Below are 11,568 nucleotides of genomic sequence, written 5' to 3'. Positions count from 1 at the left end.
CAAGTACGACATTCCAGTGGCTTGGTCGTATGAGGTTTCCAATTGTGTCTTTTTCTTATTATTATAGTTCTGCTTTAATACAGTAAGATTTGAAAATACACAGATATCGGGGGGGGGGAAGCAAAGCAGTAGGAAGTACTGAGAGCACAATTTTGCTTTAATTTGGGTCTTCAGTTTCTAACTGTAACAGCAATCACACTTCTCAACAATGTCCATCAGCTCTGCAAACACAACTGATGGTAACATTAAGCAATACACTTTACACTGGTCTTGTCAAATACCCACTCCATAAATTTCACTCTGTTTCATCCGGGTTTTTCATAAGAAAAGAGGCATATCTGTAATTCACAATCAGAGTCAGTTCTGAAGACTTAGATATGAAGTATTCCCTGTCAACTTGCTTCTTGAACTGAATTAAAAAAAAAACAAAAACAGTATAGGGGCGCCTGGGTGGCTCAGTTGGTTGGGCTCAGGTCATGATCCCAAGGTCCTGAGATGGAGTCCCATGTCGGGCTCCTTGCTCAGCCGGGAGCCTGCTTCTCCCTCTGCCTGCTGCACCCCCTCCCCCTGCTTGTGTTCCCTCTCTGACAAATAAAATCTTTTTTAAAAAGCCAGTATAATTTATTCTTTAAAGCAATTTTATAGACATGGGCAGTCTAGTTAATTTCATAGTGATGTTGGTTGAATATGATACAAAGGAAATACAGGTATTTTCCAGGATAATAGGATAGATAAAGGAAGCTTTAAGAATTCATGGGGGGGTGGCACCTGGGTGGCTCAGTCGGTTAAGCATCTGCCTTCGGCTCAGGTCATGATCCTGGGGTCCTGGGATCGAGCCCCACGTCCAGCTCCCTGCTCAGCAGAGAGCCTGCTTCTCCCTCTCCCTACTTGTGCTATCTCTCTGTCAAATAAATAAATAAAATCTTTAAAAAAAAATTCATGAGGGGGAAAGGTGATAAAACCTAAACTTCTTTTTCAGATGTTTTAAAATTTCTATAAAACTTTGTTCTAAAATTAATCATTTAACTATGGTACATAAAATATACTGGATGTATTGCCTGACATGAAGATGGGAAACCCTCTCTTTCATATAATAAAATCCTCTTCTGGTCCATCTTGGCCCCAGTCCTGATTGTCTGATGGCAGATTTCTCTTGAGAGGCCTAAAGTTGTAATAAAAAACACTCTTCATCTACTGCTTGGTATTCCTGTTCAGTTTCAGTTAAGAAGCCACTTCCAGATCCTGATCCAGAGCCAGAGCCAGATCCAAAATAGCCCTCAGAAAGAGGGAAGACATCATTCAAGTTCTGGGATCTTGTCATTGAAGCAGGGTCAGTCCTTGGAGGAAGGATTCTGTTGGATTCACCAGGAAGTAGGTTGAATGTTGGCCCCTTCTCATCCATGCGGTTTGCAGAATTACTGTCAGGACTGCAGCAAACCCACTGGTACCTGGCTCTCTGCACAGGACAACCTTGAACTGAAGAATCCAAAACCAGGAGGACAGCAAGAGCCAGGAGTAGCCGCATGGTGACCAGCTCACTTCAGTTCACGATTAGGAAATGTAGCAGCATGCACTCTGTTCCTTGTAGAAAAAGTTCAAAAACCTCAAACCCTGCCCAGAACACATGTCAATTTCCCCTCCCCGCTCCTGTCCTTGTCTGTGTCCTGGCCCCCAACGTAAGAATACTCACTGAGAGTTTCTGAATCTTGGAGGGATGGAGTAGGGTCGAAAGATAAATGTTTTATGTGTGTTTACAAAGGACTATTTTATCAAATTTCTGAAAGTCATAGATAGCTTAAGAGAAAAAAATGTTCTTAAATCTGGAAGAACAAACATCAGAGAACCAGCAATGTTTCAAACAAGAATCACTAAAATAATATATAATCAACACCTTTCCTATTACTACTTTTGGGATCTCATCTTCCAGAAGTTTGGGGGTTGTTTTTTTCCATATTCTTTAATAACTCCAGGAGGTCCCAGGTAGTCCTTCAGCAAAATTACCAGTTTGAAGGTGGTAAACCTTTGGGCCTTTTTGCAAGAAGTAACCTTGGTCATTTAGTGATCCAAGAAAATTTTCAAAATCAGCATCCTGAAATGTTTATTGCTCTTTGGCAATCTGCAGAAGCTGATGAAATTGAAATCCTCAGCATCTTTTTTGGTTGCTTCCTCTCTCCCTTCTGACCTTGCTTGGGCCTCTGTTAGACAAATAAGAGATCCCAGCTGCCTGGTAGTGACTGGTGGGCCATTTAACAATTGGCTCTGTTTCCAGAGCTCCAGGTAAAAATCTTGAGGAATGTGAGCAGCTTCCATGGATGGCCTCGGATGGAAGTACTGCCGAGCATAACCAGTGTGCTTTCTCAATCATGGGTGAGGATTGGATCTTGGGTTTCTCCAGGAACCACCTTTAATCTTTCTCATGATGTTTTATCAGAAACCACTTCAAGTACAGAAGTGTTTGAATCTTGAGGATTCATATGAGCTGCCATGGTTCTCTGCTTTCCAGCTCTTAATGCAATCACATGTGCACACAATCACAATAAAGTGGTTGTGCTTCTTTCTCATTTGGAGTGTACCAGGCTAAAGACAAAGTCAAATCTGGACAACAAGGCTCTCTCCCTTTTTAAATTCTCAGAAGCTGTTTAATTTTTGAGCAAATGCTGTACCCAATGTGGGGCTCGAACTCATGACCCCAAGATCAAGAGTTGCATGCTCTACCGACTGAGCCCACCAGGCACCCCAGAGCCATTTGTCTTCATTGTCGTGTCCTCCAATTGGCCTTGGAGCAGCAATCCTGGAAGTTCTCGCAGGGAGGCTGCACAACCACACCAGCCTCAATGCTTTGCTGCTGCATTACTTCTAACAAGACTTCGTGTTCATTAGCCATCTTCTCAAATTCATCTATTCCACAAATACTCTGATCACCAAGTAGAAGGGCACCAGCTTCCAAAGCAAAATCTCCAGAAAAACTAGCTTTTGAAAGAGTTACCATCAAGCCAGAGGTGTGTTCTCACCACAAACACACGCCTCATGGAGCAATGCTGCACGCTGCCTGTAGGGTCAGACTCTTCCCAAGCCTGCATCTCCAACTACAAAGACATGTGAGTCTCCTCCAATCGGAATTCTGTTTTTGTCATCTGCCTATTTTTGGCTTCCCCCAAAGAGTGCCACTGCTGGACCTGCTTTAACAAGTTCATGAGCAGGGGTGCCTGGCGGGCTCAGTCAGAAGAGCATGCGACTCTTGATCTTGGGGTTGTGGGTTCAAGCCCCACGCTAGGTGTAGAGATTATTTAAATGAATAAAACTTTAAAAAAAAAAAGGTTCATGAGCAAAAATGACAGGGCAAAGCAGGTTGACAAAGAGTTTAAACAGGTTTTCAGCCTCAATCTCTCGGAGGGCATAAAGGTCTTAAATAAGAACCCCATCAACGCTCCAAGCTTACACCCATCTTCGGAAGCCTTTGTTTTCTGTCTTTTGCTCTTACTAACAAAACCTCCTCCAGTGTACAAAAGGAACATGCATTTGTCATTATTTCGAGAACCTTCTTTGGCATTTGAGACTTTGACAGCTCATCTTCCTCAAATCATCCAGTCACATGTTATCAAATCTTATTCTATTTGAATGCAGTCTTCCCATTAGTTCCAGAAATTATCAGAGCCCCGTATTTGTCAAAGTCCTCTCCATGAATCTTCTTAAAACTGAGACATTTGCAAGAGTGTCAGAGTAGAACCGCAAATGACCAAAAACTCAAACCCGGCTGTGGTTAAAGATGTGGTTAGAGTTCATTACAATGCAATCAAGGAAATGTGGTTATTTTTGTGACACCTAACACTTTAATAATTAGAGATGAATTTTGTTTATTTGGGTTTTGGGGGGGGCGGTGGGAGAAGGAGAGAGAGAATCCCAAGTGCAGAGCCTGGTGTGGGGCTCAATCTCATGACCCTGAGATCATGACCCGAGCTGAAATCAAGGTCAGACACTCAAGTGACTGAGCCACCCAAGTGCCCTGATTTGTTTTTGTTTTTTAAAGATTTATTTGAGAGAGAGAGAGAGCACGAACGGGAGGGGGTGGGGCGCAGAGGGAGAGGGAGAAGCAGACTCCCCTGCCGAGCAGGGAGCTCGATGTGGGACTCGATCCCAGGACCCCGGGATCATGAAGTGAGCCAACGGCAGACGCTTAACCGACTGAGCCACTCAGGTGCCCTATTTGTTTTAAAGTAAACTCTAGTTTAATTAAAAGTGGGGTTTGAACGCGTGACCCTGAGATCAAGAGTTGCCTGCTCCACCAACTGAGCCAGGCAGGCACTCCAATAAGATGAATTTTTTTTAAATTATGCAGTTCCTCCTTTTTCTCTCCCTGTCAGCTCCTATGTTGATATATACTTATTTTTTTAAGATTTATTTATTTTTAGGATTTTATTTATTTGCCAGAGAGAGAGAGAGCGCGCGCGTGCACAAGCGGGGGGGTGGCAGGCAGAGGGAGAAGCAGGTTCCCTGCAGAGCAGGGAGCCTGACGCAGGACTCGATCCCAGGACCCTGAGATCATGACCTGAGCTGAAGGCAGACGCTTAACCAACTGAGCCACCACAAGGTGTCCCTTGTTTACCTATTTTAGAGAGAGAGCGCGCACAGCAGGAGGGACAGAGAGAGAATCTGAAGCAGACTCTGCACTGAGCGCAAAGTTTAACTTGGGGCTCAGTCCCACGACCCCGAGATCATGACCTGAGCCGAAACCAAGAGTCGGACACTTAATCACCTGCGCCACCCAGGTGCCCCGATATATACTTACTGAGACAAGAACATGCAGGGCATTGCATGGATCTGAGTTTGTGTGAGTATTGGGATGTGCTGACCAGAATCCCCACCAGAAATGAAGGGTTCTCAGCTGTGGGGAAGCTGCCCGCAATCCTCAGCAGCTAGATGCCATCAGGGACTGCCTTGACTGCAGACAGCTGCCTTGTCAAGGTCATGCCCTCTTCCCAGGTGGTCACATCCAATGACTGTTCAGTAGGAGGGTATAAAAGTCCAGCCCTTTGCCACAACTTACGACAGTTCTGAAGGGTAATCTAACTTTTAGAACCTCAGAGAATGAGCTGAGGCTTCTGTGGATGTTGGCTCACTGCACCACATCTACCTGGTCCTGCTCTTCCCCACATTTCCCTTCCCCGGGTGCTGATCACTCCTTAACAAGCTTTACATACTGATCTCTGAACTCATCCTCAGTCCCAGCCACAACAAATTCTCTTTGTTGAAGGCAAAGAAGGCAAAGATGCCTTCTCCTTCTACAGCTATGCTTTTTACGTTCAGATTTCGTCCTACATTTTCCCTCTTTAAATAACCAATCTCATTTCTTTGCATCGAGCTCTTTCTCTTATTATTTCTAGTAGTCGTGATTACATTTATTCTTAGCTCCTAAAAACCTTAGTTTCTACTAGTCATCGTGAGCAGTTTGTTGTACTAGTTTTTCTGTAATAGCCGAGCACATAAACCTATGCTTAGTAATTATTTACATCTGCTTATTTGTTCAACAATTACGTGTAGATTGCCCATAAAACTGAGACATTAGACAAAGTTGTAAGGTTTTTTTTCCCCTTTCCTAACAAATTTTGCAGGAGAGGTGACCTGAACCTGCCCGGCTCGCAGTAAACACGGCAGAACAGTTCTCCATCTAATGCTGACAACTCTAAAAATCTGTTCATTTTCATTAAACCACCGACCTTAAATTAGCTTTAATGTCAAATATTTTCCCAGATCATGGCAACTTGAGTTTTAGAATGCCCAATCCTTACAAGTACTTGCCTTTAAACCAACTAAATAGAGATCTTTTACAAACTAATTTTAGCAACACCATCCCGAGGTAGAGAAGATAGCTCACATTTACAACATATATGGACACACAAATATGCAAACAAGACGCCCATATTTCCAAATACATTATAATTTATGCATCCCTTCATTGGTCATTTTTCTCCAGAGTCTAATGAATACTGTGGCCAAGCAGGGCGGCAAAAAGAGATGGCCCGATTTTGGAGAACACAGCCCCGAGGGCTGCATTCGGGAATCGAATTGTCATTTCCCCGTTTCCAGTTAGAACACAGCCAGCTTTATCCAAAGGTCCCAAAAGCTGCAGCGGCAGACAGACCGGAGCCCCCCGAGCGCAGGTGGGAACGGCGGGGCCTCACCAGCTGAACCCCGCGGCTTCCTAGTCTGCGTTTTCTTAAGCAAGAAAAGGAGGTGACGACAACTCAAACCCCCTAATTACAGGCCACCAGAGGGGAGGCGGAAATCCAGGAGAGCCAAACCAACGAGAGGAAGGAAGGGCTCAGGGGCCACCGCACAAGACACGCTCACCGAGGGAGGTCTGTCCAAACCGTGTCCTTGTCGCAAGCGTGGAGTTAGGCGCTGAAGGCTGGTGGCCCCCGTCGGGTGGGGCCCTGGGGACGGTCCCCAGGATAGAGCCGAGGCGGCCGCACGGCACTCCCATCCCTGCTCGCCCCCAGCCCGCCCCCCAGCGGCCTCCTTGAAGGAGCGTCAGGGGCCTCTGAGGGCAAATGGGAAGCTCTGGGGGCAGAGCGGCAGCTGCGCTGATGAGGGCCCCGAACCCTGTGCTTCCCGGTCCCCCCGGCGCCCGGGCGCCTCCTCTCCCCCTCGGCGGAAGCGGGACGACCTGCCTGGACAATGGGCAAGAACCCAGGCGACGCGGCAGGGCCGAGCCTAGATCCCTCGGCGCCAGCTGTGCTATCCCGTCTTGAGGAGGATTTAAAAAAGATGAACCAGACACGGGCTAGTCTTCGAGAAGCTTCAGCAAGTTACAGAGGGCTTCCCTGTCAACGCTAGCGCCCGAAGAAACGGAAATCACTCCAAGCTCGGTACGGGAACCCGGAGAGAAACCTGGCGAGGCAACATGGCCGGGTTGCGGCACGCGGAAGCTTTCGGGCGCCACGAGGCTGCGAGGCGCGGGAGGAGCCCGGCCCCGGGGGGGCGGGGGAAGGGGGCACCGGCCAGAAGCGCGCAGGCGGCGCCCACAGGAAGGCCCTGCGCCGCTGGCTTTGGCACAGCCCCGAACGAGAAGCGCCCCCAGAGTCTGCCCCCCAGTGACGTGGAGAAGCCGCGGCGCGTCTCTGGCACCGAGGACCCCGCAGGTGGAGCGAGCAGGTCACAGCCACCCGAGGCAGCCCGGGGACGGCGCAGACCGAGAGCCCGACACACGTGCGCACAAACTCATTCCACGTGTGTAAGCTTTTCAGTCAGGCCACGCTAAACGGTAGCTGTTTGAAAAAACTATAGTATTAGAGGTTGTGTGTGCTTTCGGCGCACACGGGGGCCTCTGCGCGCGCTGGCCGCGACAGGGGACGCCGCCTCCTGCCAGTTGACTGAGAGGGGCGGTCAGGTGTCACCGCTTTCCCGGAGGTGTATTATACTCACAGTGCAACAGTCTCACCCCAAGGCAAGTGGGGATTTAATCAGATCCTATCAGAACCCAAATCTCTTTCTTCCTGAGAGAGATGGAATAATTTATCCTCAAGTCCCACTTTCCAGGAACCCCGGGTGTTTCTTAGTCTAATCAGAACCTTGGGGACGTTCCTACAGAAATGCACATTAGAACCCCCATTGTGCATTACACCTGGCCTTCAATATGGAACCTGCGGCCCCACTGTGATCCTGACCTGTGGCCAGAAAGCTCCAGAAGGGAGAGGGAAGTCTGGAGGCTGCAGGGCTTGGACTCCCGACTGCTGTCCTCCTGAGGGGACAACACAAAGGAGCGAGTCCCTAGCACAAAGGTGTTTCCCCGGGAGGCGGTATTTAGAACAGGATGGGCAGCAAGAGCTGCCCACGCCGACAGGACACCCACTCAAGCCAGCCTCCGAAGTCCCCTTCCCCATTCAGGAATTTATTTCCATGAAAAGTCTTACAAAGGCTTGGATATTAAATATCATTTACTGAACCACCTTCATTGGGAAGACGCGAATTACTGGAAAAAGATGAAAAATTCAGGGCCACACACATCAGTGACTACAACGTGGTGTTATTTTTGTCCTTTAGCTGCTTTTAAGTTGACTGTAGGTTCTTTCAATGATCCTTCAGTCATCCTAATGTTTTCTCTCAAGCTTCTCTTGACAAGAGATTTGAGGAGCCTCTTAGAGCATCATCAGTGGTTCTTCCAAGCCCGAAATCTGTGCTGGACTCAACATCGAGGCGGGTGCCTGGCAGCCCTCGCAGGGCCACCTCAGCTTAGTGACTGGAGGTGCTGGGGGCCCTGTGAAAAAACTGCCAGGACCTGTGACCGTCCAAGGACGTTTTCTCCTTGTCCTTTTGGCTACTTCTTCTTACTGGAATATCTCTTTGTACTGGAAAAAGATATGAGGTTCCTGCAGAATGTCAGTAGGAGGTCAAGTGACTGAGCTAATACTGATCCAGCACCGACTCCACACCAGGCCCGGCGGAGGGGGCTTACACCTGTCAAGTGACCTGGTCCTCATAACACCCTTGTGAGGTCAGCACACTGTCCCAATCTTAGAGGAGGACATGAGATTCTAGGCAGGGTAGGATCCTTGCTACCTTCTTGCATGTGACCTCAGACAAGTTACTTAACCCTGCGTCATAGTTTCCCATCTGTAAAACAAGGACAATAATTCGTATCCCTATCTCCCAATTCTGTGTGGAGGCTCAGGAGTCAGACAGACCTGGCCTGGAGCCCTGCCACAGGGAGGGAGGCACCTGCTGGGGCCCACTGCAGCCCAGCCACCTCCTGGGTCTCCTGGTCCCTAACATGAGCTGATGCGGTCTCCACGGGGTCTGGCTGCTCCCTGCCTCGCCAGCATTCCAAGTGGAGGGCAGGAGCTCCCTGGCCCTCTGGTCCGCTTTGCAGTGGTGAGACAGTCCTCGCAAACATCTCAGGATTGTGGCCTGTCTGATAAAAAAGCAAACTTCTACAGGCCTGGGCTGGATACCCAAGCTAGGGGCTGGGCTAGGCAAGCTTGGTTGGAGGGAGGGCACTGCTGAGCCCCGGGCAGGTAATCCAGGGCCAGAGTTTGGGTTTAAATCAAGCAGTCCTGGGCCCGGCCCAGCTCGGTCACTTACCATTTGGGGTTTCTGTGCCTCAGTTTCCTGTGCTGCGGACGGGAGCCCGTGTTCCAGGAGCGCCTGGAAGGGGCTCCTACGCGGGGTAAATCTGACTCCACCCTCCCCACCCCCCGCCCCGGGTTTCGTCCCGTTCGGCTCGGCCACAGACCTTTGTGTCCTCCCTCCCCGCGCAGCCCGGCCTCCCCAGGCCGAGTCCTTTCTGTCGGAGGCCCGTGACCGCGGATGAGGCCCCGGGGAGCACACGTGCGCTTCCAGGATCGCCGGCTGGGGACCCGGCCCGGCTTCTCGGCTGCGAACGCGGCGGCCCTCGGCACCGGGAAGGGAGGCACGCGCGCGGGTGGGGCGGGGGCTGCGCGGGCGCAGGTGCAGGGCCTCGCCGCCAGGTGGCGCCGACGCCGGCCTCGGCCGAGCCCCGCCTGCTTGCGGTGCCCAGGCTTCTGCAAGGACCCCCACCGGCGCCCTGGCTCCAGCGCTGTGTCTCTGGCGTACTTCCCGCCGCCCCCAGGCCTGGGAACCAAGCCCTGGAACTGCAGTCCTGCAGTTGGGGATGGGGAAAGGCGAATCGGGGCGACCTGACACATGATCTAGCTGTGTGACCTTGGGCATGTCACTCACCCTCCGTGGGCCTTCTTACTTTGACTTTACAAAGTACTTTATTCAAGATCCGGAAGCTGGCATTTGACTCCATGATATTGACAGAACTGGGACCGGCCCAGGGTTGTAGTGTTGGGGTGGGAGAAACGACCATATAGCCTGAGAGCCTGAGAGCCTGAGAGTTGCTCTCCGCAGGGCCGGGTGACAGACAGGTAGTAGATGGACTGAGCTCCCAGGGAGCCCCTGGCTTCTCTTGGCACAATCAAAGGGCGGAAGATGGCTGGCCAGCCTGCTGCCAACTCCCGGGCTCCCTTGCCCTCGCCGACCTGCCCTGGAGGATTCTCACCTTGACTCCCTGGCTCCAGAGGGGTCAACCTCTGCTCCCCCACTGCCTCATCACCAGTGTGATTTGTCACCAAACGGAGGAGCCCCATCCCCGGTGGTTATCTAGCAAGCACTCCTAGTTGTCTCCCAATGCATTTCCCAGCCTCCCTTGGGGCTGGGTGTGGCCGACAACCTTGTTCTGACCAATGGGAAGGGAGCATTCTGGACGTGCGCATGCGGGGCTGTGCCTTTTTAAGGGGTGGGGAGCACAGTCCCCTTTCCCAGCCCCATTCTCCCTGGCTGGTACCCAGACTCAGGGAGGGGGGATAGTGAGCATTTTCAAGCACGAAGACAAGGTGGGTGCCACACCTCAGGAATGGCAGAGCAACAAGATGGAAGGAGCCTGGGTCCTTAACCACCCACTTCATGTTCCCAATGCTTCTGGGATTGGGGGGCTTACAGCATCTCTCCATTCTACAGAGCATGGAAAAGAGGGCTCAGGAAGACAGAACCATCTTCACTGGGTCACACAGCCCGTAAGTGGCCCGGCCACAGGTCAAGCCTTAGTCATGGACTGCTAAGTCTGGGCTCTTCTCAAAATCACTTCCTTCATTCCTGCCTCGAGGGTCCCAGGGGAGGGGGCAAAGCAAGAGAGCTGGGAAGGGTCAGGGTGGGAGGGGGCCAGAGCAGCCGGCTTCAGGCACAGAACCAGAGGAGGAGGCAGTGGGAATGGGGAGGCAGTGGGCTGCTGTTCTTTCCCAGGGCCACCAGAGCCCAACTGCAGGGGGCAAGCCTCCCCAGCGCCATACCTGCCCCTGGGTGGGCCTGGGGCTCCATGTCCCGCACCTTCTCTCTGTGCTCAAGAAACTATTACAGGTGCCACGCTCACAATTTGTGAAGTCCTTCCCCAGGTACATAGGGATCAGGCTACTCCCCTGCTTTAAAACCTCCCATGGCTCCCAGTGCCAGAGGGCTGAGCCCTACACCCCAAGCCTGGTGTTTGAGGAGGCCTGTGATCAGGCCCTGAGCCCTTCATCCCATTCCCCGCTCCCTCTCCAGCACCTGCCCCCCGCCCATGCTTCCAGGCTGTCCACCTGCTATTCCTGCTGCCTGGAATATCCTCCCCCTCTGTAGCCTGGGTAACTCTGCTGACCCTGAGACCCAGCAGGAAGGCCCCCTCCTCCATGAAGTCCTCCCTGCTGCCTGCCCCCCACATGGAGTCGGCTGTCACTTCCTCACCTTTTGGTGGATGCTCTGTTCACTTCACCCCCTGACTCAACTGGATGGGGCCCAGGGCTGGCTCCTCTCTGGTCCCCAGAGCAGGTGGCTGAAGGGATACTAGCCTCATTTTCACATTATATAGGAGAGGAAACTGATGGACAAGAGCCAGTCGAAGACCAGAAAAGCTCCAGTGCCACCGTGTTTCCTGCGGAGCACCCTCCTCATTAGAGGCTTTGCCCACCTGCTGCCATTGTCCCTGCTTTGCAGAGGAGAAAACAGAGCCATAAGGGGTGAACTGACTTGGCCACGGTTGCAGGGCTAGTGGGACGTAGTGTAATATTGCATGGG

The 11,568-nt window shown here is 51.3% G+C and overlaps 1 protein-coding gene and 1 pseudogene across 1 annotated transcript; both read right to left on the bottom strand.

The window, feature by feature from the left end:
- Nucleotides 1-951: 951 nt before the first annotated feature.
- On the bottom strand, nucleotides 952-1,783 carry LOC113939770 (serglycin-like). The gene is given in 2 exon segments (XM_035726970.1): nucleotides 952-1,186; nucleotides 1,188-1,783. Coding segments are annotated over 2 exon segments (438 nt in total). The 5' UTR covers nucleotides 1,526-1,783; the 3' UTR covers nucleotides 952-1,086.
- A 174-nt stretch (nucleotides 1,784-1,957) lies between these two features.
- LOC113926941 lies at nucleotides 1,958-10,109 on the bottom strand (annotated as a pseudogene).
- Nucleotides 10,110-11,568: the final 1,459 nt, after the last annotated feature.

This window comes from Zalophus californianus, chromosome 4 (genome assembly GCF_009762305.2).
Source record: "Zalophus californianus isolate mZalCal1 chromosome 4, mZalCal1.pri.v2, whole genome shotgun sequence".
Taxonomy (NCBI): Eukaryota; Metazoa; Chordata; class Mammalia; order Carnivora; family Otariidae; genus Zalophus; species Zalophus californianus.
Note: the sequence above shows the minus strand (reverse complement) of the source record. Positions and strands in the feature narration are given on the sequence as shown.